The sequence below is a fragment of the Carcharhinus amblyrhynchos genome, chromosome 9 (assembly GCF_965287045.1).
Source record: "Carcharhinus amblyrhynchos chromosome 9, sCarAmb.v2.hapA, whole genome shotgun sequence".
Classification (NCBI taxonomy): Eukaryota; Metazoa; Chordata; class Chondrichthyes; order Carcharhiniformes; family Carcharhinidae; genus Carcharhinus; species Carcharhinus amblyrhynchos.
Genome location: NC_137332.1, coordinates 102735034 through 102760513, shown reverse-complemented (window position 1 = coordinate 102760513; position 25480 = coordinate 102735034). Strand labels below are relative to the sequence as shown.

The window sequence follows — 25480 nt, the reverse complement described above, 5'->3', positions numbered from 1 at the left end:
GGACCGGATGGAATGCATCCAAGGGTTCGGAAAGAAATGACGGAGGTGATAGTGGATGCCTTGGTGATTATTTTCCAAACCTCGCTGGATTCCGGGGAAGTGCCGGAAGATTGGAAAACGGCTAATGTTACGCCGTTGTTTAAGAAGGGTGGCAGGCAAAAGGCAGGGAATTATAGGCCGGTTAGTTTAACGTCTGTTGTAGGTAAAATGTTAGAATCTGTGAGCAAGGAGAAAATAGCGAGGCATCTTGACGAGAATTGTTTGATAGAGCAGACGCAGCACGGTTTTGTTAAGGGGAAGTCGTGTCTGACAAATTTATTGGAGTTCTATGAGGATGTGCCTAGGGCGGTGGATAGAGGAGAGCCGATGGATGTGGTGTTTCTTGATTTTCAGAAGGCGTTTGATAAGGTGCCGCACAAGAGGTTATTACAGAAGGTCAGGGGGCATGGAGTTGGGGGTAGGGTGTTAGCGTGGATAGGGGATTGGCTGTCAAATAGGAGGCAGAGAGTGGGGGTCAATGGGTGCTATTCGGATTGGTGGTTGGTGACTAGTGGAGTGCCCCAGGGGTCGGTGCTGGGGCCTCAGCTATTTACCATTTATATAGATGATCTGGAGGAGGGAACCGAGTGTATGGTGTCGAAATTTGCTGATGACACCAAGATTGGTGGAACGGCAAATTGTGCGGAGGGTGTGGAAAGTCTGCAGAAGGATCTAGATAGGCTGGGCGAATGGGCCAGGAACTGGCAAATGGACTTTAATGTTGGCAAGTGTGAAGTTGTCCACTTTGGTAGGAATAATGGTAGGAAGGACTATTACTTACGGGGCGAAAAACTGCAGCAGGCGACGGTGCAGAGGGACCTCGGGGTCCTTGTGCATGAGTCGCAAAAACCCAGCCTGCAGGTGCAGCAGGTGGTCAGGAAGGCGAATGGGATGCTGGCCTTCATAGCGAGGGGGATTGAATATAAAAGTAGGGAGGTCTTGCTGCAACAGTACAGGGCACTGGTGAGGCCGCAGCTGGAGCACTGTGTGCAGTTTTGGTCGCCGCGCTTACGCAAGGATATTTTGGCCTTGGAGGGAGTGCAGAGGAGGTTTACTAGGCTGATACCGGAGTTGAGGGGGTTGAGCTATGAGGAGAGGCTGAATAAACTAGGCTTGTACTCGTTAGAGTTTAGAAGAATGAGGGGAGATCTCATTGAGACATATAAGATGATGAATGGGATGGATAGGATAGAGGTGGAGAGGCTCTTCCCGCTCAGAAAGGACAGTAGGACCAGAGGGCACAGCGTCAAGATAAAGGGGGGGGCGGTTTAGAACGGAGTTGAGGAGGAACTTCTTCACACAAAGGGTGGTGAATCTCTGGAATTCTCTGCCCGTTGAAGTGGTGGAGGCTGCCTCGCTAAATATATTTAAGACGCGGGTTGATAGGTTTTTGATAGGCAAGGGGATTAAGGGTTATGGGGAGAGGGCGGGAATGTGGAACTGAGACACGATAGATCAGTCATGATCTTATTGAATGGCGGGGCAGGCTTGAAGGGCTAGATGGCCTACTCCTGCTCCTATTTCTTATGTTCTTATGTAGATGATGATACACATCAGCTCACTGAAAAGGGTTCACTTGCAGGTAACTAGGAATCAATCTTGGACTGGCCAAGATTTTCCAGCTTTCGCTGTTTTGGTTTCAGATTCCAGCATCAATGCGGCTCTTCCATACCTTTTGACGAATGGAGCCAGATTTAAAACGTCTCATGGTCTCCCGCTTCCTTGGAAAGCCCCAATTACCCCGAAGTCTGACGAGGCGCTCCCTCCGAGTGTAAACCTTCCACCAAAGCTCACCTGATGGGCTAGGATTTTGTGAACCTGGTGTCCTGGCCTGCCCAGAAGGGCTTCCCCCTCGGGCTACATCCAGCACCCTGGCCCTACTTTGGATGAGGTTGGCTTAATATTAATTAATATATTGCAAAGTGTGGGTCTATTTTTAAATTTGCTTCTATTTCCTCAGATCTGTTGGAAAAGCCCAAAAGGCCAACCCCAGAGACATTGTTAGGCTCTGATATACCTCCTGAGACCAATGCTGAGGAGGAGCCACATCTTCTGTTTGAGAATAATTCACTTGCAGGTAACTAGGAATCAATCTCAGACCTACCGAGATTTTCCAGCCTTCACTGTTTTTGTTTCAGATTCCAGCGTCAATGCAACTCTTAATGGATGAAGCCAAATTTAAAACACCTCATGTTCTCCCGCTTCCTAGGTGAGCCCCCGATTACCCCGAAGTCCTCAGGACGGAAGTACTTCATCATCAAGGACAAGGTGACCTGGAGTGAGGCCCGAGATGAGTGTCGGAACCAGTACATGGAGCTGCTCAGTGTGAGTAACAAGGAGGAGAACAACATCGCTGCCAATCTGCTCAGCCTGGATGAGCCAGCTTGGATTGGACTGTACAATGAATACCATGCTGAGTACAGCTGGATGTGGACCAACGGGGAATTAGCCTCATTTTTCAACTGGGATACTTTCTTCCCGAACGATTTCACCACCATGTCTGTCTGCGTCATTATGGTCAATGAGTTCTGGAAGGATGTGCCCTGTTACTTGAGCTTCTCCTTCATCTGTTATTTGGGTAAGCAGTCATTACAAAGCCCTTGCACCCATAAGGCTGGTGTTATCTGAGTGCTGCTAGGGTCTTCTTCTCTGGTGCTGGTGGGGTGAGTATATCTTTCTTAAACAGCAATGGGCAGCCCAGGCTGGTGAATGATGGGCTGAATGATTGGGCCTCTTTCATCTCTAGTCGGCCACAAAATTGAAATCCATCTTATTCTCACTAACCATGACCCTGTGAATAAGATTGAATACATTTAGTACACACCGAATATGTCATAATGAGTTTAGAAAATGCTTGATCATTAATATATTAAGGTCAGTTGCAGCCAGCCAGAGTACAAATTTCAGGAATACACAAGCAGATATAGTTTCAGATTTGATTACAAGTAATTAACGTATGCCAATCAAGATATGGGAGTTATCTCTATCCATTCACAACTAGTGATTATGGTTATTTCATGCAAAAGATACAATTGTTAAACACCAATCACTACCATGGAGTGCTTGCTTAATTATAGTATCCAATCAACGTGATAACTTAATCGTGTTAGCTGACCTAATCATTATTGTTGCAAACTATCCTTCATATCCTAGCTTGTGTCTTGGTTTGTGGATTTCAAACATTCTTCCCATGTCCAGATGTCTGATTTAATGAATTGTTTCAGACTTCCTTAGATAAATGAACCAATATTTTATGGTTTCTTCCCTTGTAACTAAGCTGCCTCCCTCTCACCAAACCATGTGCTTAGTATCGTCACTTGTATCATTAGGCAAACTTAGTGTAATAACTCCAGGAGTTAGCTTTCTTGCACAAAATAGTGCAAAGATTGGATTGGACTATACAATGAACACCATGCTGAGTACAGCTGGATGTGGACCAACGGGGAATTAGCCTCATTTTTCAACTGGGATACTTTCTTCCCGAACGATTTCACCACCATGTCTGTCTGCGTCATTATGGTCAATGAGTTCTGGAAGGATGTGCCCTGTTACTTGAGCTTCTCCTTCATTGTGGTGAACACAAACAGGTCCCAACCAGGCCAATACAACAATGGACCCACTCAGAGGCCTGCTTTATCAAGGGCTTGGTATACAAGTTCCACTTGGTTAGGTAATTACCAATCACCAGGGAGCTCGTAATCTACGAGTCCTGTGGAGAGGTCAATTGGGGATTCCCTATACAAGTTCTGGAGAACATTAGATACATTACTTTTGGCCTCTTTGTCCATGTCATTAATATAAATTGTAAATAGCTCAGGCTCAAGCACTGATCCTTGCAACACTCCACAGGTTTCAACCTGCCAGACAGCCATTCAGCCTATTGATCTTGCTCCAGCATTCAATAGGATCATGGCTGATCTGACATTCCTCACATCTACTTCCCTTTCCTCATAATGCTTGATTCTCTTAATGGTCCAAAACCAATCTATCTCAGTCTTAAATGTACACAAGGACTCTGCTGTCTGTGGCAAAGAGATCTGAAGACTCACAACCCTCTGAGAGAAGAAGTATCTCGTCATCTCATTCTTAAATTGGTATCTCTTCATTCTGAGGCTATGCCCTCTGGACCTGTACTCTCCCATGAGAGGAAACATTGGGTGGGATTTTACGGCTTCAATCATCCTGAAACTGTAAAATTCTGCCCGAGGTCAATGGAACTTCCCATGTTCTGCCACTCGCCTGCTATGATTCCTATGGCGGGTGGGCCGGTAAAATTCTGGCCATTCTCTCAGCATTTAACCTGTCAAGTACTTTAAGAATCCTGCTGGGTAACTTTTCTGGTCCCACTCTCTGTGGGAATTATAGTGGATGGGGCAGAGGATTTGGTGGACCATTTAAAAGTCTGTTGACCTCGGGTGAAATTTTCAGTTTGAGCTGCGCACGGCAGAAAATGCCACCCTATGTTTCAATGAGATCTGCTTCTCAATTCCAACGATTAAAGTCCAAACTGTTTAACCTTTGCTCATAAGACAATGTCTCCATACCAGGGATCATCCTAGTGAACCTTCTATGAAAGTCCTCCAATTAAATAATATTGTTCCTTAGATAAGGAGTCCAAAACAACTCACAGTATTCCAGATGTGTACCTCTTACAATTCCCTACTCTTATACGCCAACCCCTTGAACTAAGGTCCAACATTCCATTAACCTTCCTTATAACCTGCTGTGCCCATGTGCTAGCTTTCTGTGTTGCATGCACAAGTATCTCCAAAATGAGGCACAAGTGGAACCAAGTAACAAGGAGAATCTCAGTATACCATGCAGCTCTGTTCCTTGACATTACAAAAGTTGTATAGTGGTATTGGAGAAGGAGTTACAGAGATAGACAAGGAACTCGTGTGGCCTCGATCTCCAAAAAGACAAGACTGAGGGGTCAGCGTACAGAAAGCTTAAAAATTATGCTCAACAGGCTAGACACAGAGTAGAGGTTTACACTCGCAATGAAATGGAACTGGGGCTATGAATAAAAATCATCCCAAAGAAATCAAATGGAAATTTCAAGAGGAGAGAGAATGCGGAATTGGCTAACCTGAGGAGCGGTTGCCCACTCAGCCCATCGGGCTGCTCACTCAGACCTATGTATGATCGAGGTGTCAATAAAATGTCCATTCAAACCTTAACTGGCGTTCCAATCAACAAGTGTCTTACAAAATTGACTGCGTCACACATCTTGGTATCCAACCTCCGTTCTGTTGCTTTATGCTGAGGATGAATCCTGCTAAGGTTGCAGTAACAACACAGGCAGCATGTTCCACTAACTGGAAGTTGTTGCCTCAGGCCAAAAGGACGATGTACCTGACCAACCTGCTATATGAATTTCAGTGCCGGTGTGATGCCAGATATGCTGGCAGCAAGATTATGTCAAAAAGCATGTGATTCCAGCTGCTTACAATAGGCAGAGTGCCAATGTTACTCAACCAGTAATACCCAATGTTAAATGTGTATCCACGATTTGACAACATTGAATAACTAGAGATGCATGTGTTAAAGGAATACCTGTCATTGTGGGTGACTTTAATCTGCATATAGATGGGAGAGTCATATTAGTCACAGTACAATAGAGGAAGAATTTCTGGAGTTTAAGTTTATTATCAGTGTCACAAGTTGGCTGTCACAAGTAAAACTGCAATGAAGTTACTGTGAAAATCCCCTAGCCGCTGTACCCCGGTACCTGTTTGGGTACACTGAGGGAGAATTTAGCATGGCCAATGCACTTAACCAGCATGTCTTTCGGACTGTGTGAGGAAACTGGAGCACCTGCAGGAAACCCACGCAGACACAGGGGAATGTGCAGTCTCCACACAGACAGTGACTCAAGTTGGGAATCAAACCCAGGTTCTTGGCACTGTGAGGCAGCAATGCTAATCACTGTGCCACAGTGCCACCGGTTATGGGTATATGGGATGGTTTTCTGGCCTAATATGTTGAAGAACCAACAAGGGAACAGGCCATCTTGGACTGGGTATTGTGAAAGAAGAAAGGATTGGTTGGCAATTGAGTTGTGAGGGAACCTTGAAGCAGAGTGATCATAATATGATAAAATTCTTTGTCAAGGTGGATAATGATGTAGTTGATTCTGAGACCAGGGTCCATAATCTCAGTATAGGTAATGATGATGATATGAGGCATGAATTTCCAATCCATCATGTCTGTGATGGACTGGGAAATGTTACAGAAAGGAAGGACAATGGACAGGCAATGGCGAGCGGTCAACGAACTAATAGGTGAACTCCAGAAGTTGTTTATTCTTGTTTGGTGCAAGAGTGTAAAGGGAACTTTGGCCAAGCCATGGCTTACAAGGGAAATTAGATTGAAAGAAGAAATATCCAAATTGGCAAGAAAAAGCAATAGACCTGAGGATTGGGAACAGGTTACAATTCAGCAAAGGAGGACTGAGGGATTGATTAAGAAGAGGAAAACTGAGTATGAAAGGAAGAATATGGGGAACATAAAAACTGACTGTAAATGTTTCTAAAGCTATATAGGGAGAAAAAGACTGACAAAAATGAGTGTAGGCCCCTTACAGTCAGAAACAGGAGAATTCATAATGGGGAATATAGCAATGGCTGAGGAATTAAATTCATACTTTGCTTCAGTCTTCAAAAAGGAAGACATGAATAATGTTGAAGTTTTGAGTTTTTAAATTTATTTATTAATGTCACAAGTAGGCTGAGATTAATACTGCAATGAAGTTACTGTGAAAATCCCCTCATCACCACTACCATAAGTTCTGGCAGAAACAAGTTTTAGTGAGGAGCTGAAGAAAATCAGCAATAGTAGAGAAATGGTTTTGGGGAAATTGATGGGATTGAAGGTGGATTATTTCCAGGGTCTGATGATCTTCATCCCAGAGTACTTAGGGAAATGATCCTGGAAATAGTAGATCCTTTGGGTGTCATTTCCCAAAATTCTTTGGACTCTGGACTGGTTCCTACAGATTGAAGGATAGCTAATGTAAGCCTGTTATTCAAACAGGGAGGCGGAGAGAAAACAGGAAACTATAGACCAGAGAACCTAACGTCAGTATTGTTTTTAAAGTTTATTTATTATAAGAACATAAGAAATAGGAGCAGGAGTAGGCCATCTAGCCCTTCGAGCCTGCCCTGCCATTCAATAAGATCATGGCTGATCTGTCGTGGCTCAGTTCCACATTCCCGCCCTCTCCCCATAACCCTTAATCCCCTCTCTTATCAAAAACCCATCAATCCGCGTCTTAAAAATATTTAGCGAGGCAGCCTCCACCACTTCAACGGGCAGAGAATTCCAGAGGTTCACCACCCGTTGAGTGAAGAAGTTCCTCCTCAACTCCGTTCTAAACCGCCCCCCCTTTATCTTGAGGCTGTGCCCCCTCGTCCTACTGTCCTTTCTGAGCGGGAAGAGTCTCTCCACCTTTATCCTATCCATCCCATTCATCATCTTATATGTCTCAATGAGATCTCCCCTCATTCTTCTAAACTCTAATGAGTACAAGCCTAGTTTATTCAGCCTCTCCTCATAGCTCAACCCCCTCAACTCCGGTATCAGCCTAGTAAACCTCCTCTGCACTCCCTCCAAGGCCAAAATATCCTTGCGTTAAGTGCGGCGACCAAAACTACACACGGTACTCCAGCAACGGCCTCACCAATGCCCTATACAGCTGCAGCAAGACCTCCCTACTTTTATATTCAATCCCCCTCGCTATGAAGGCCAGCATCCCATTAGCCTTCCTGACCACCTGCTGCACCTGCAGGCTGGGTTTTTGCGACTCATGCACAAGGACCCCGAGGTCCCTCTGCACCATCGCCTGCTGCAGTTTTTCGCCCCGTAAGTAATAGTCCTTCCTACCATTATTCCGACCAAAGTGGACCACCTCGCACTTGCCAACGTTAAATTCCATTTGCCAGTTCCTGGCCCATTCGCCCAGCCTATCTAGATCCTTCTGCAGACTCTCCACACCCTCCATGCAATTTGCCGTTCCACCAATCTTGGTGTCATCAGCAAATTTCGACACCATACACTCGGTTCCCTCCTCCAGATCATCTATATAAATGGTAAATAGCTGAGGCCCCAGCACCGACCCCTGGGGCACTCCACTAGTCACCAACCGCCAATCCGAATAGCACCCATTAACCCCCACTCTCTGCTTCCTATTTGACAACCAATCCTCTATCCACGCTGACACCCTACCCCCAACTCCATGCCCCCTTACCTTCTGCAATAACCTCTTGTGAAGTCCCTTGTCAAAGGCCTTCTGAAAATCAAGAAAGACCACATCCACCGGCTCTCCTCTATCCACCGCCCTAGGCACATCCTCATAGAACTTCAATAAATTTGTCAGACACGACTTCCCCTTAACAAAACCGTGCTGCGTCTGCTCTATCAAGCAATTCCCCTCAAGATGCCTCGCTATTTCCTCCTTGACGACGGATTCTAACATTTTACCTACAACAGACTTTAAACTAATCGGCCTATAATTCCCTGCCTTTTGCCTGCCACCCTTCTTAAACAACGGCGTAACATTAGCTGTTTTCCAATCTTCCGGCACTTCCCCGGAATCCAGCGACGTTTGGAAAATAACCACCAAGGCATCCACTATCACCTCCGCCATTTCTTTCAGAACCCTCGGATGCATTCCATCCGGTCCTGGGGACTTGTCCACAATCAGTCCCTCCAGTCTGTCAAGCACCGCCTCTCTAGTAACAATAATGTCATTGAGACCCTCCAGTCCTACCACCTTTCCATCGCTAACACCCAGCAAATTATTCACGTCCTCCTCCGTGAAGACTGAAACAAAAACGTTATTCAAGACCTCAGCCATTTCCCCATCCCCTACCACTAAGTCCCCCCTCTCATCCTCTAAGGGTCCAACGTTCACCCTAGCCAGCCTCTTCCTTTTTATATATTTATAAAAACTCTTGCTATCCTTTTTTATATTAAGCGCTAGCCCAGCTTCATAGTTTCTCCTACCCTTCTTTATCAACTTCTTTGTCAATCTTTGTTGACATTTAAACCTCTCCCAATCCTCTCCTCGCCCACTACTCTTTGCTACTCTAAACGCCTCCGCTTTTAATTTAACACTTTCCTTCACCTCCTTCGTTATCCACGGCTTATTACCTCGCCTTCTACAGTCCTTTTTAACCATCGGAATAAATTTCTGCTGAGCCCTAAGAAAGATCTCCTTAAAGATCCTCCACTGCTCCTCAGCAGACCTACCTTCCAACGTGCTCCCCCAGTCAACATTCGCCAATTCTTCTCTCATCCTACCGTACTCTCCTCTGTTCAAACAAAGGACGCGTGTCCGGGAACCCACTTTCTCCTCCTCCATCTGCACCAGAAACTCCACCATACAATGATCACTCTCCCCAAGAGGATCCTTCACCACAAGGTCCCTAATTCTACCCGCCTCATTACATAACACCAGATCCAAGATAGCTCGTTCCCTCGTCGACTCCAACACACACTGTTCAAGGAAACTGTCCCGGCAGCATTCCAAGAACTCCTCCTCGAGCCCACCGCGTCCAACATGGGTCGACCAATCAATATGTAGATTGAAATCCCCCATAATTATCGCCGTTCCATTCCTGCACGCCGCACTTATTTGCACGTTAACAGCCCGCCCCACCTCCAGATCATTATTCGGGGGCCTATAGATGACACCCACCAGTGTCTTCCTCCCTTTGCTGTTCCTAATCTCCACCCACAACGATTCCACTTTCTGCTCTTTGGTTCCTATATCATCCCTTGCTACCACCCTGATGCTATCCTTAATCAGCAGAGCTAAGCCCCCCCCTTTTTCCTCCCGCCTATCCTTCCTAAACACTTGATACCCCTGGACATTCAGCTCCCAGTCCCTGTCACCTTGCAGCCACGTCTCTGTAATGGCCACCAGATCATATCCATTTGTGCTGATCTGCGCCATCAGCTCATCCACTTTATTCCGAATGCTTCGTGCATTCAGATGAAGCGCCTTCATCCTAGCCTTCACCTGGACCCTATTTGCCAGAACGCCACCAACCATACTCACGCCCCCTACTCCCTTTATTATTGGGACATCCTCGGCCTCTTCCCTTACTTGTACCCTCTCCTTAACTTTAGACCCTGTAATGTCACCTACCCTCACACCCTCCCCCCCAATTAGTTTAAAGCACTGTCTACAGTCCTATTTACACGATTCGCCAGGACTCTGGTCCCAGCACAGTTCAGACCAACCCCATCCCACCTGAACAGGTCCCACCTACCCCAATACTGATGCCAATGCCCCATAAATTCAAACCCATTCCTCCCACACCAATCCCTGAGCCACCCATTCACTTCCTTAATCTTATCAACCTTATGCCCATCTGCACTCGGTTCAGGCAGTAGCCCAGAGATAACCACCTTGTCGGTTCTACTTTTTAATTCCATTCCCAGCTTTTCATACTCCCTCCCCAGATCCTCAGTTCGCATTTTGCCTACGTCGTTGGCACCCACATGTACCACAACGACTGGATTCTCACCCTCCCATTCCAGGTTCCTCTGCAGCGCAGATGCGACATCCCGGACCCGAGCACCAGGCAAACAACACACCCTTCTGTGCACTTTGTCATTGTGACAAAGGACAGTGTCAACACCCTTAACCCCACTATCCCCAATTACTACTATGTTCGTTTTCACCTTCTCTTTGCCTATGTGATTAGTGCCACAATAGGCTTACATTAACACTGCAATGAAGTTACTGTGAAAATCCCCTAGTTGCCACACTCCAGGGTACAGTAAGGGAGAAGTTAGTGTGGCCAATGCACCTAACCAGCACATCTTTCAGACTGTGGGAGGAAACCCATGAAGACATGGGGACAATGTGCAGACTCCACATAGAGAGTGACCCAACCCGGGAGTCGAACTGGGGCTTTAGTGTTGTGACACAGTAGTGCGAACCACTGTGCCACTGTGCTGCCTCATTGCTTGAGTCCATTATCAACGATGTGATGACACAGCATTTGGAAAGCAGTGGTATAATCAGAGAAAGTCAGCATGGATTTACAAAGGGGAAATCATGTTTGATGAATGTATTGGAATACATTGAGGATGTAGCTAGTAGAGTTGACCAGGGAGAGCCAATGGATGTGATTTATTTAGACACACAGACACTGGGGCTTCAAGGAGTTGCTCCCTCCAAGAGAAATCCTCCACTGAAACTCACCTCATGGGTGAGATTTTGAGAAACTGCTGTCCTGGTTTCCCAGAGGGGTTTCATGGTGGGCCCACATCCAGTACTCTGGCCCTACTTTAGTCGAGGTTGGCTTAATATTAACTAATGTGTTACAAGAGAGTTGAACAGCGGAGTCTTCATCTGTTACATTTATTGTATTTCCGCAGATCTGTTGGAAACACCCCAAAAGCCAACCACAGACACATTAATAACTAATGATGCACTGCCTGTGGTCGATGATGAGGAGAAATCACATCTGTTCTCTGAAAAGATTGTACGTGCAGGTAACTAAGAATCAATCTCGGACCTGCTGAGATTTTCCAGCCTTCCCTGTTTTTGTTTCAGATTCCAGCATCAATGCGGCTCTTCCATACCTTTTGGTGGATAAAGCCAGATTTAAAATGCCTCATGTTCTCCCGCTTCCTAGATGAGCCCCCGGTGATCCCAAAGTCCTCCGAAAGGGTGTTCTTCCTCATCAAAGACGAGACAACCTGGGCTGAGGCCCGAGATCACTGTCGGAAACAGTACATGGAGCTGCTCAGTGTGCGTAATACCGAGGAGAACAACATCGCAGCCAATCTGCTCAGCCTGAACGAACCAGCCTGGATTGGACTGTACAATGAACATTACGCTGAATACAGCTGGATGTGGACCAATGGAGAATCAGCCTCATTTTTCAACTGGGACACTTTCTACCCGATGGATTTTGCCACCATGTCTGTCTGCGTCATTATGGTCAATGGGCTCTGGAAGGATGTGCCCTGTGACTTTAAGTTCTCCTTCATCTGTTACTCGGGTAAGCAGTCATTAACCTCGACCCCTTTAATATAAAGCGACTGTTTCATAACGAGTTATAGAAAATGCTTAATCATATATGAATAGAACAATCATCAACTTAAAATGGTAAAAGCATGAGAAATGTTGATTGGACTCATGGCTCTCCCAGTCAATGTTGTGAACAATCAACACATGCCTCACTTCACTTGTCTTTGCTTTTAAGTGCGTATCACTTCAGTCACACCGGTAGCAAAAAAAGCAACGCTGATGGACGTCAGCGGAATGTAGCAACACTACGCATGGGCAACAGGCAACAAAATGTCACGTGGGCTGCACTCAGAACCCAAATGGGCTGCATATAGCCCACAGGCTACAGGTTGCCCACTATTGTTCTTAAGTCTCTATGCCATTGTAAATCATCACTAATGGGTTCGACACCCTCAATGTCTTCAGTCATGGTCAACTAGAAATGAACAATATTAACCACTTCAACTCTAGATAGGGAGGTAAATCTCAGGTTATACTTTATAGGACTCTAGTCACACAATCTTATCTGTTGTAACCTTAATGATTCCTATATGGCCTAATAGGAACTATTTATCAATTAAGTCTTTTTTTTTACATTTCTCTAATCATCTGCTGAATTCTACCATGTTTATTTTATGATATAATCTATCTAGGTGCAAGGTGATAAATCCTTTGTTAGATATTCCTTCCTGACAAGGAGCCCACTCCTTGTTTCAGTGAGTTATTTTCTTTCTTAAAGCAAGAAAGCTGGAAACTTGACCATTGCATTATTTGTAACTCATGTACAAGCTCTCCTTTTGTGAAAAGAAAGAAGGAAAATTTGATGAACATATGTGATCAATTGAAATTCTTTGTGCATATGTCTGTATGTCATGGGTAACTTACAGGTGGGACAGGGAAAGAGCTCTGGGAGTGGTTCCATTTTCATAAGCCCCATATATAAGCTAGTCCTAAATGATTGGCCCTTTACCCTAAGGCTGTGCCCTTGTTATTTACTTTGTCTACTTATCATGCCCTTTGAGCATTTAGTATAATTCAATGAGATCACTTCCAAACCTTTGAATCTCTATTTGCATATATCTTCAATTTACTCAGCCTCTCATCATAAGATGACACCCTTGTCCCAGGAGTCAAAATAGTGAAGCTTCGCTGTGCTACCTCCAATGCAGACATATCCTTTCTTCATTATGAAGATTAAAATTGCATACAGTATGCGAGATTGTGGCATTACCAAAGCCCCATACAATTGCATCTGATTCTATTAGCCTTCCTGTTTACCTGCTGCAGCTGTGTGCTAGCTTTCTGTGTTTCATGCACAAGTACCTCCAAGTTCTTTTGTATTGCAGCTTTCTGCAGTTTTTCTTCATTTAAATAATACTCTGTTCTTTTATCCCCTCTTCCAGAATGAATGACTTCATATTTTCCCACATTATACTTTGCCAACTTTTGCCCACTTACTTAAACTATCAATATCTCTTTGTAAACTGTTTGTACCCTGCTCGCAACTAGCCTTTCCACCCATTTTTGTGGTATCTGCAAATTTGGCTACTGTACATTTGCTTCCTCCCTCCAAGTAATTAATAAATATTAATATATATAATCAATATACTAATATATATTGTTTACAGTTGTGGTCCCAGCACTAATCCCCGAAGATTTGAAAAAAAGATGACCATGCTTTCATTACAGAAATGTCTTATGCTGTTACACCTGATACTCTTCTGGTATAGTTTAAGTGCAGTTTATGCTCTGCCTTCACAAACCTATCCACCCATTTGCCTAGTCTGCATGTTTTACGAGCGATATTTGTGATGGCTGTGCTTCTAAATGAATCTTCCACCCCGATTTCAGACTAACGGTGAGCGCTTTGTCCCCTGCTCAGGAGGGGAATAAGCAGACGGAGGATGTCGTGGGTTACTTGAAACTTCTCTGCAAGCCTTGAGATGAAATCTTAACGAATGCTCCCTGTCCTCGGATAATCATATCTCATTACCCTGAAAGTCGTGCACTTGCCTCGGCCTCCTTGGTCTAGCTCCATGATTGTGGGATTGCCACCCAGAAACCTACTACCTGGCGACAAAGTGACATTTGTTCCTTGGGCTCCAGATGGCGACCGGAGAGACTTGTACATCAATACTTGTGAATTAATACAATCGGTTAAATGAACGGTGCCGGATTCAGTTGACTCTTGCAGCCAAGTTATTGTTTTGAATGAAGGGCTGGGAGGTTGAGCTAAACTCCAGTATCATGATTTTCAAAGAATTACAAGCAGCTGCTGAACACTCCTGAGTGTGCTAAGAATAACTATCTGGCACGTATACCCTTGCTAGAAGCTACATATATTCATATGCAGGAACTGTCATCTGCAACCAAAAGGAACATGTCCAATCATTGCACCTTCTGAGAATTAGACAATAGTTTCTGGAAAATTCAAAATTTTCCAGGGCAATGACTCAACCAATCAGTGACACGCCAGAGGATGGCAACTTTTTGCGAGCTGCCCCTAGCATACCCTCAAGTTCTATCTTTTACTCTTGTTCTATGCTTTTAAAACTGCACTGTAACTCTTATAAACTCTCTAACAATGCTCTAATTCAATCTCTTAGCAACCAACTCAAGACCAGCTTCTTCTCTGACAGCCATCAGACTTTTGAATGGACCTACCTCATATTAAGCTGATCTTTCTCTATACCTGAACTGTGACTGTAATTCTGCACTCTCTCGTTTCCTTCTCTCCTATGTACTCTATGAACAGTGTGCTTTGTCTGTGTAGCGCGCAAGAAACAATACTTTTCACTGTATCCCAATACATAAGAACATAAGAAATAGGAGCAGGAGTAGGCCGTCTAGCCCTTCGAGCTTGCCCCGCCATTCAATAAGATCATGGCTGATCTGAAGTGGATCAGTTCCACTTTCCCGCTTTCTCAACATAACCCTTAGTTCCTTTGTCTGTCAAAAACCTATCTACCCGTGACTTAAATATATTTAGTGAGGTAGCCTCCACCACTTCAACGGGCAGAGAATTCCAGAGATTCACCACCCTTTGAGTGAAGAAGTTCCTCCTCAACTCCATTCTAAACTGCCCCCCCCCCTTATCTTGAGGCTGTGCCCTCTAGTCCTGCTGTCCTTTCTGAGTGGGAAGAATCTCTCTACCTCTACCCTATCCATCCCTTTCATTATCTTATATGCCTGTATAAGATCCCCCCTCATCCTTCTAAACTCCAGTGAGTACAGACCCAGTCTATTCAGTCTCTCTTCATAGTGTAACCCCCTCATCTCTGGTATCAGCCTAGTGAACCTCCTCTGCACTCCCTCCAAGGCCAAAATATCCTTGCGCAAGTGCGGCGACCAAAACTGCACACAGTACTCCAGCTGCGGCCTCACCAGTGCCCTGGACAGTTGCAGCTAGACCTCCCTGTTTTTATATTCTATCCCCCTCGCTATGAAGGCCAGCACCCCATTCGCCTTCTTAATCACCTGCTGCACCTGCAGACTGGGTTTTTGCGACTCATGCACAAGGACCCCCAGGTCCCTCTGCAGCGTAGCATGCTGCATCTTTTCGCCCTTTAAATAGTAATCCCTCCTACTATTATTCCTGCCAAAGTGGATAACCTCACACTTGCTAACATTGTACTCCATCTGCCAGGTCCTCACCTGCTCGCTCAGCCTATCCTGATCCCTCTGCAGACTTTCCACATCCTCCATGCAATTTGCTTTTCCAAATTTGACAGACTTCGAGACAGAAGCACAGATTACGCCTTGACTAAGGACTACCTGTCACAGTTTGATGTGTTTGAGGCGCAGGTGGTGAATGAGGCTGTAGATGTATAGCTATCAACTAAAGCTGCAAATTCTTCAACTATCATCTTTGTGTCATCAGCAAATTTCGTCATCCTACACTCAGCCCCCTCCTCTATATAAACGGTAAATAGCTGAGGCCCCGGCACTGATCCCTGTGGCACTCCACTAGTCACCAACCGCCAATCAGAATAGCACCCATTGATACCAACTCTCTGCCTCCTATTAGACAACCAATCCTCTATCCACGCTAACACCTTACCCCCAATTCCGTGCACCCGAACCTTCTGTAGCAACCTTTTGTGTGGCACCTTATCAAACGCCTTTTGAAAATTGTGAAACACCACATCCACCGGTTCCCCTCTGTCTACTGCATTAGTCACATCCTCATAGAAATCCAATAAATTTGTCAAACACGACTTACCCTTAACAAATCCATGCTGCGTCTGCTCTATCAAACCATTCTTTTCTAGGTGCCTCACTATTTCTTCTTTGATGATGGATTCAAGCATTTTTCCAACTACAGACGTTAAACTAACTGGCCTATAATTCCCTGCCTTTTGCCTGCTACCTCTTTTGAACAGCGGCGTAACATTAGCCATTTTCCAATCTTCCGGCACTTCCCCAGAATCCAGTGAAGTTTGGTAAATCACCACTAAGGCAACTACTATCACCTCTGCCATTTCCTTCAGAACCCTGGGATGCATTCCATCTGGTCCTGGGGACTTGTCCACCATCAGTCCCGTTAGTCTATCAAGCACTACCTCTCTAGTGACAGTAATCGCATTCAGGCCCTCAACTCCTACTCTCCTTCTGTCTTTAATAATCGGCAAACTATTCGCGTCCTCCTCCGTGAAGACCGAGGCAAAAAACTTATTTAAGGCCGCCGCCATTTCCTCATCTCCCACCACTAAATCCCCCCTCTCATCCTCTAAGGGTCCAACATTCACTCTAGATACAATACAAGTGACAACAATAAATCAAATCAAATGAAAATCAGAACCCTTCTCTCATCCAGTTAAAAATTGTTGCTCCTTTTGAAAACTGTTAAAGGCTGTTGGATTTTATTTCTAAAGTTGAACACATCTTGTGCTGCACTCCTGTGATCCTGAAGTGTATTTATCACTGATTCGATATGCTAACTGCCAATTCATTCCCATGGAAATGGATCGCCCCACCTGTCTCAGTCTCGTAAAACTGGCTTAATAAAATTGTCAGAAGGGCGAGATGTGTCAATTCCTTTGTTTCCTTCCAGAACCTTGAAACGCAGTTGGGTGGTGGGACTGGTGAAATTTAATGTTGCAAGGGTGCAGCATTGAATAGTACCGCATTAAGCACACCAATGGATTTGCATCAATGCAAAAAGTAATGTTGAAGGATATGTAACATTTTCACTTGGATAAAAGTGGTTCAATTTGGAATGCACTGCCTAGAAGTGTGGTGGAGACAGGTTCAAGAGAGGCATTCAAAAGGCATTAGATGATTATTTGAACAGAAACAGAGTGTAGGTGTACAGAGGAAAAGTCAGGGGATAAGCACCAAGTCATGATGCTCATTTGGAGACCTGGTGCAGGTACAATGGGCTAAATGGCCTCCTTTGGCATCGTAACAGTTCTGTGATATTGGGTTGTGCTTTGATGCCACAGGTATTCGAATATGTTGGTGCCACCATGATCAAGTGATTGAAAGATGTGAAGTTTATTTTATGTTAGAAATACGGACACCAATGTGTCAGTTTGTCTGAGTACCTCTGAGTTGGAGTGTGTGTATCGTGTACGTATCGTGCGTGTTTGGGCTGGGTTGGTGCTGTGAATCGCGGCTCCTGAGAGTGGACAGTTGGGCCAAGGCAGCAGAATTCAGCCGGACGCTGGTTTGGGCTAAAGATAATGCAAGTTTGGCGAATGAAAAAGACAGAGAAGGGAAGGAGTTTTGAATTTCCCGGGGGGGAGGTTCACTTCCGGGATCGAAAAACGATCCAATAAGAACGCGCGGAAGCAGCCAATCAGGTTCGTCCGTTGAATATAAAATTGAACCAATCGGCTGGTAGCGCTTGTCAGACCAATCAGGCGTCGCTTCCAGCTGACCAATCAGTGAGGTTGTGGTGGCTGCCGGAGGCGGGCTGCACTCTATAAAAGGAGCAGCGCCGAAGACTTCAGCCGCAGTTTCGGGAGGGAGAGAGGGGTGTTAATGAAATGAGAGATGTGTGTATGGCTGATTGTGGTAGTTTCCTGGTGTTGAGACATTTGCTACCGTGACGACCGATTTGTGGTTTTAGTCGTGGTTTAGGGAATTAGTGGGATCTACCTGGTGGAGATCTTCGACGACACCAATTTGTGCGTCATACACGCCAAACGGCTCACTATCACTAGACCATCCTTGGCGCCTTGCGGAGTGGGTCGAAGCTCTAATTCCTTTTCAAACAATAGAACGGCTCTTTTCAAAGCCACCTCAACAAGAGAGCACTTTGTACAGTAACTACCGAATTACTTCGACCTGATCTTCTGGTTTTCATCCACAATCCAAAGATGTGCGGTTTAGGCTGATTAGTCATGCTAAAAATTGTCCCTTAGTGACCCTCACTCTGGTTTTCTATTTTATTGCTAGATGGGGGACAGGCTTTAGGGAGGCATGAGGTGAATTACCACAGGATCCCCAGTCTCTGACCTATTAAATCCATTGTATGTTGAGTGATTCAGCAATGGTAATGCTATTAATGTTGGAATGTGACAAATTGATTTTGTTACTATGATAGGATAAACTTTCTAGGAATTGTTCATGTGGTTTTGTGGATGTTGGATTTCCATTTAAGAAAGCTATGGGGAAATAATTTAACAAGTGGCTTACCAATTAAGCTGAATGGAGAAGCACTTGCTTTTTGAAGACTTGTTATGGAGATGCTGGCATTAGACTTGGGCTAAACAGAAGTTTCACTGGGTTGGTGTCCAGCAGGTTTGTTTGGTGGTGGAAGCCACTGGCTTTTGGGGTGCTGCCCCTTCATCAATGAAGTGGGTCCTGTTGCAAGTGGCATGTAAAGACAAACAATTTGCAGAATGATTGGGATGTGAATGATTACAGGTAAAGATTCATGTAATCTGTTGCCTGTCAGGATTTGCATTCCAACCATTTTGTGGATTGCGTTTGTCTTTGCTGTTGGTGAACAAAGTTTTTGCTTGTGGGGGGGGGGGGTGCTCCAGGAACTGGTGGATTTTACTGCCAAGTGGACCTGTTGAACTTTAATCTGGTGTTGAGATGTTTTACTGTTTTGAAGAATTAAGATTAATATCAAATAGGGACCACAGTGCCTGATATGTGAAAGTTGTATGATATACATGCAACATAAGCATATGTCTATTTTTGAACAAATAGATTTAAACTTTTGTATTTTTGAGCTTTGGCCAACAAGCATTGAAGGATAATGGCATAAGCTTAATTGGACAGTGTTCTTTTGGAGCAATGCAAGTCTAAAGATGTGGATTAGCCATTTTAAATTGCTCCTTTGTGTCGGGGGACTATTAAGGTAATGCATGGTGTCATGCAATAGGGACTTGATGGGATTGTAGTTTGTGTAGACTTGGCAGAATGACTTTCATTGTAGGATTCTATGAAGCAGTATCCTATTAAGGGCAGGCCAGGCAGCTGCAAGCTACCAAAGTTGATGAGTAGATGTATTAAGCTTCCATTGATAAGGGGCAAAACACAGTAAAGGTGACTACCTTAATCTCAAGACTGCAGGTATTTGGAGCAATCCTTGTGTACAGGGTTTGTGTAGGTAAGGTTTTATTTTGGGGGTGGGGGGGAATAATCAAAGTTCAGTTGACCAATGAATTCCTTATCCTGTTGGAAAGTAGGTTGCCTATTGCCAAGTACTGTGTATGACTATAATTGGACCATCTAGTTTGGCTAACAGGTTGGGCAGGAGAATCGAGTCTTCAGAAGTACATATGTTGTGTTCATCTGATGTACTATCAGAAGTTGAAATCCTCCCTCTCCCTGTGGTCAAATAGAGTGCCTTTTGGCACACTCGTCTGTTAGCTGAGATCAGCTGCCAGTCCCCCTCCCCCAATGACCTGAATTTCCACTTACAATGGAAATGGGAATTTTTTCAGAGGACAGTGGTGGCTGGTGTCATTGGATTTATTCAAGAGTGTTCAATGGAATTTTAGTAGATAATGTCCAAACCAGCCATAATGTCATTAGGTATATCAGGGTTGGAAGGGCTGAATGGCCTACATCTTTTAAACCCTCTGAAAAATTGGTGGGATTAAATTTAAAATTTAGCATATTGAATTACTGATTAAAACAAGTTAGTTATTCCCTTTGTGGTTACCTTTGTCTCAGTGGTAAATTGAATTTACATCACACTTCTAACATATTGGAATAGCACTGAGTGCCTCACTGCATTTGGAGGCAAACACTTGACAGTGTGAGGCAACATCAGGACAGATGACCTGATTGGTCAAAGGGACAATTTGAGAAGTGTCTTAAATTGTTTCCCTGGTCATCATAAAATATACCTCTGCCTTTTTAAAGAGGGGTGTATCTACAACAGGCAACTGATCTCCAGTCTAGATTGCTTAAAGCCCCTGCTATAATTGGTGGGACTACGTTTCACACTTCCAATATTTTTTGAGGGAATATTGATCCTAACTTCTCTCCTGACTTTCCTGTCTCCTTGTTGTGGGTGCTGTCATTAAGCAAAGTGGGGAACCAAGCAAAAGACTGTGTGATAAAACAAAATACTGCAGATGCTGGAATCTGGCATATAAAAGCCTCTGCTTTGAGGGTCATCTAGACTTGAAATGTTGGCTCTATTCTATCCCTACAGATGCTGTCAGACCTGCTGAGATTTTCTGCATTTAGAAAAAATGTGATCAAACTCATGCACAATGCTTAATTTTTCAAGCAGGCACTTTCTTTCAACATTGTAATTTTTTTGTATGGCAGAGGCTGATAAAGATTTTACTTTTCCCATTTGCTGCTCCTCTGAACCAATCTTGTGGGTTTTCCTTCCTGTTCCCATTATCATTGATTTGTTTGTCACACACTTGAATGCATTTTAATTTTTAATCTGATGGATATACTCAAATTGCCTGGATGAGTGCAGTTCCAACAACACTTGAAGATCAGCAGCATCTGGCTTGATTGGCACCCCATCCCATCACCTCAACCATTAGCTCTCACCACCACTGACTCTGGCAAAGTGCGTGCTAGCTCCATGATGTAGTGCAGTGATATACCAAGGACCCTTTGACAGCACCTTCCAAACCCATGACCACTGCCATCCAGGCCATGAGCAGAAGGCATCTAGGCACCATCTGGAGATTTCCCTTTTAAGTTACTCAACGTCCTGATTTGGAAATATATCATTGTTCCTTCACTGTCAACAAATTAAAATCCTACAACCCTGTCCTAACAACACTATGGGTGTACCTACACCTAAGGGACTGCAGCAGTTCAAGAAGGTGGCTCAGAGCTACCTTCTCAGCAATTAGATGGACAAAAAAATACAGGCATGACAGTGGTAACCACATTCTGTAACTGAATAAAATTTCTCCTGCCTTCTCGTTTTGGATTGCACATTTCTAACCACCTGTCTTTCTTCAGTGCTGATGATTGACTGGAAGTGTTTCTCCTGCAGATCCTGCCCTAAGCCTTCAGCATTTTTCAGAATTTTCTAGATTTTCAGTCCACGGATGAAATGATTCAACCACTTCATCTCCTACCCTACTGTTTAAAAAAAAAGCTCTTTAACCCAATCTGATTTCAGGTCGGTATGGTGATGATGTCAGTGATTGAAAAAACTTGTATTTTTTTGCAGAACAGACCACCGTGATTGAAAAAGGAAACCCCCTACCCCCCAACCTTGACAACCAAATGTTCTGGACAGCCAGCTGAAACTGGTTGAGGTGAGGAATAAATCATCCAAGCCTGATAAATGCAGCTGAGGCCTGAGGCCAGTGGTGCAGTACAGGCAGGCAGAAGAGGATGGAGTCCAGATCCAGGAGCTCAGAAGGCAGCATGGGTGAATCTACAACATCCTGACTGAGCTGAGGAGGTTCTGCAGATGTGTGCTGTTTGCTATTGAAGACTGTTCATAGCTGGCTGCTCTCTGCTCTTGGCTGAGGATCAGGCTAGCTCTTGGGGGACCTGTAAGTTTTTGTATAAGGATATGGAGTTTTGAAGGACTTTGGGTTTGATATATGCTTTAGACTGCAAACTATTACACCTGTCAATTCTATCTGCTATTGAATGTATAATTTACATTCAACCAAAATATGTTGATTCAAATTTAAATTCTGGGTGCTTGGTTACCACCTAAGATGGTATTTAGTGTTTGCTTTGTTTGACTCTTGCTATTGAAGCTTTTCATCTTGCATTCATCAGGACAGAATTGCAAGAATATGTAATCTGAAGGGAACAACAATTTATATTGCGTGAGGAATGCAGACTGCTTTGCAAGTGATCTCTAGTAGCTGTGTTGTCATGGAGAAACAGTTAACTGCCAGCCTTTGTTTAAATTTTAGTTGGTCAAGGAATTGAACAGTATTATAGTATAGTCCAATTAGTGAAAGGGCTGGATGTGGTATTGGGAAATGAGCCTGGCCAGGTGGTCGATGTTTCAGTAGGGGAAGCAATTCAGGAACATTTGACCACAATTCAGTAAGCTTTAAGGCACTGAAGGATAAAGGTAAGTGTAGTCAGCAAGTTAACGTGCTAAGTTGGGGGAAGGCTAATTACTACAATATTAGGCTGGAACTGAAGAATGTAGATTGAGGGCAAATCAACATCTAGCATGTGGGAGGCTCTGAAGTGTAAGCTGATGGGGATTCAGGACCAGCACATTCCTGTAAGGATGAAGAATAAGTATAGCAAGCTTTGGGAATCTTGAATAATGAGAGATATTGTGAGCTCAGTCAAAGAAGAAAGAAGCATTTGTCAAAGCTAGGAGTTGGGAGCACATGAAGCAAGTGTGGAATACAAGGGAAGTAGATAGAAACTCGAGTAAGGAGGGCTAAAAAGGGTTACTGAAAAAGCATTGGCCAGCAGGATTAAGGAAAATTCCAAGGCTTTTTATATACATATAAAGAGTGAGAGGATTGTCCCACTCAAGGACAAGGGAAGGGATCTATGCATGGAGCCAGAGGAAATAGGTGAGATACTAAATGAGTACTTTGCATCAGTATTCACCAAAGAGAAGGACTTGGTGGATGAGGAGTCTGGGAAAGCATCTATGGATAGTTTGAGTCATTTTATGATCAAAATGGAGGTGGTGTTGGGGTTCTTCAGAAACCTTAAAGTAGACAAGTCCCCAGGGCCTGATGAGATATGTCCCAGAATACGAAGGGGCAAGGAATGAAATTGCTGGGGCCTTGAGAGAAATCTTTGTATCCTCACTGGCTACAAGAGAGATCCCAGAGGATTGGCTATTCTCCAATGTTGTTTCTTTATTTAAGAAGGGTAGCAAGAATAATCCAGGTAATTACAGGCTCGTGAGCGTTACATCAATGGTAGGGAAATTATTGGAAAGAATTCTTTGAGACAGGATTTTTCCCTATTTGGAAATAAATGCCCATATTAGTGAGAGGCAACATAGTTTTGTGAGGGGGAGGTCCCGTTTCATGAACTTGGTTTTTTTTTTGAGGAAGTGTCGAAGATGATTAGGGTAGGGTACTGGATGTTGTCTATATGGACTTCAAAAGGCCTTTGACAAGGTCCCTCATGGCAGACTAGTGCAGAAGGTGAAGTTGCATAGGATTAGAAGTGAGCTGGCAAGGTGGATACAAAACTGGCTCAGTCAAAGATTTATGCTTTTAAAAGTCTTTGTATGCCCTGTTTGTGAATAGATCTCCCACTCACCTGATGAAGGGACAGTGCTCCAAAAGCTAGTGACTTTTGCTACCAAATAAATCTGTTGGACTTTAACCTGTTGCGAGACTTCTTACTCAAAGGAGACAGAGGGTAGCAGTGGAAGGGTATGTTTCTGAATGGACGGCTGTGACAAGTGGTGTTCCTCAGGGATCACTTTGCTGTTTTGTAATATATAAATGATTTGGAGGAAAACGTAACTGGTTTGATTAGTACATTTGTGGACGGCACAAAGGTTGGTGGATTTGCAGATAGCGATGAGGATACAGCAGGATATAGATTAGTTGGAGACTTGGGCGAAGAGATGACAGATGGACTTTAATCTGGACAAATGTGAGGTGATGCATTTTGGAAGGCCTAATACAGATAGGAAATATACAGTAAATGGCAGAACCCTTAGAGTATTAATAGGCAGAGGGATCTGGGTGTACAGGTACACAGGTCACTGAAAGTGGCAATGCCGGTGAAGAAAGTTGTCAGAAGGCATACAGCATGCTTGCCTTCATCAGCCAGGGCATCAAGTTTTATGTTTCAGCTTTACAGAACCTTAGGCCTGCATTTGGAATATAATGTTAGATTCTGGTTGCCGCACTACCAGAAGGATGTGGAGGCTTTGGAGAGGGTACAGAAAAGACTTATCAGGATGTTGCCTGCCATGGAGGGCATTAGCTATGAGAAGAGGTTGTAGGAACTTGGTTTGTTCTCACTGGAACACTGGTGGTTGAAGGGAGACCTTTTTCCCAAGGTGGAAGAGTCAATTACTAGGAGGCACAGGTTTAAGGTGAGGGGTAAGGTTTAGAAGAGATGTACGAGGCAGATTTTTTAGAGGGCGATGGGTGTCTGGAACTCGTTGCTGGGATAAGTAGTGGAAGCAGATATGACAGTGAGTTTTAAGGGGTGTCTGGACAAATAGGTGAATAGGATGGTAATAGAGGAATATGGTCCCCAGAAGGGTAGAGGGTTTTAGTTCAATCAGGCAGCATGGTCAGTGCAGGCTTGGATGACCAAAGGGCCTGTTCCTGTGCTGTAATTTTCTTTGTTCTTTGTTTGTTCTTTGTTCGTTGGCTGTAACCCAAGCTTTTGTTTCAGCTCAAGCCAGGTAAGTCAACTCTGGCTCATCAAGGAATTGCCATGGGGAATGAACCAGGATATTGTTAGTTGAAAAAGGTGCAGTGTGTACATGTTCTTTCTGTCTCTATGTATAACATGTATGTAGCTTCTAGTACATGTAAATGTGCCACACTGCAAGCCTGACTGATCACCTCAAATTAGTTGTCAGTGTAATTTTTGGCACACAGGATTGTTTAACAAATGTCCAATCATGGAGTAACATCTATTGTTCGACACTTCCTCATTTTCCAAACAGGTTTGTATAATTTTTTAAAAATCTTTTTTAAATTGGAATCATGGCAATTTTTAAAGTTTGTATTAGTGTCACAAGTCAGCTTGCATAAACACCAATGAATTTACTGTGAAAATTCCCTAGTCGCCACACTCTGGTGCCTCTTCATGTACACTAAGGGAGAACTTAGCATGGTCAATGAACCTAACCAGCATGCCTTTCAGACTCTGGGAGGGAACCAGAGCAGACACAGGGAGAATGTGCAGACTCCACACAGACAGTGATCCAAGCCAGGAATTGAACTCTCGTTCCTGGTACTGAGAGGCAGCAGTGCTAACCACTGCCACCATGCTGAGGGATAACATGCCTGTAAATGAACTGAAAGTGTGAAGACGGTGCATTTG

The 25480-nt window shown here is 44.2% G+C and overlaps 1 protein-coding gene across 1 annotated transcript in view; it reads left to right on the top strand.

Moving 5' to 3' along the window:
- Positions 1-14012, top strand: part of LOC145348669 (macrophage mannose receptor 1-like) — a 109149-nt gene extending 95137 nt beyond the window's left edge. Inside the window, exons 15-20 of the mRNA XM_080196833.1 lie at positions 2000-2116; positions 2249-2617; positions 11434-11550; positions 11694-12062; positions 12267-12327; positions 13922-14012. Coding sequence (XP_080052959.1) covers positions 2000-2116; positions 2249-2617; positions 11434-11550; positions 11694-12062; positions 12267-12327; positions 13922-14012 — 1124 coding nt within the window. The remainder of the gene's footprint in view (positions 1-1999; positions 2117-2248; positions 2618-11433; positions 11551-11693; positions 12063-12266; positions 12328-13921) is intronic.
- The last annotated feature ends 11468 nt before the right edge of the window (positions 14013-25480 follow it).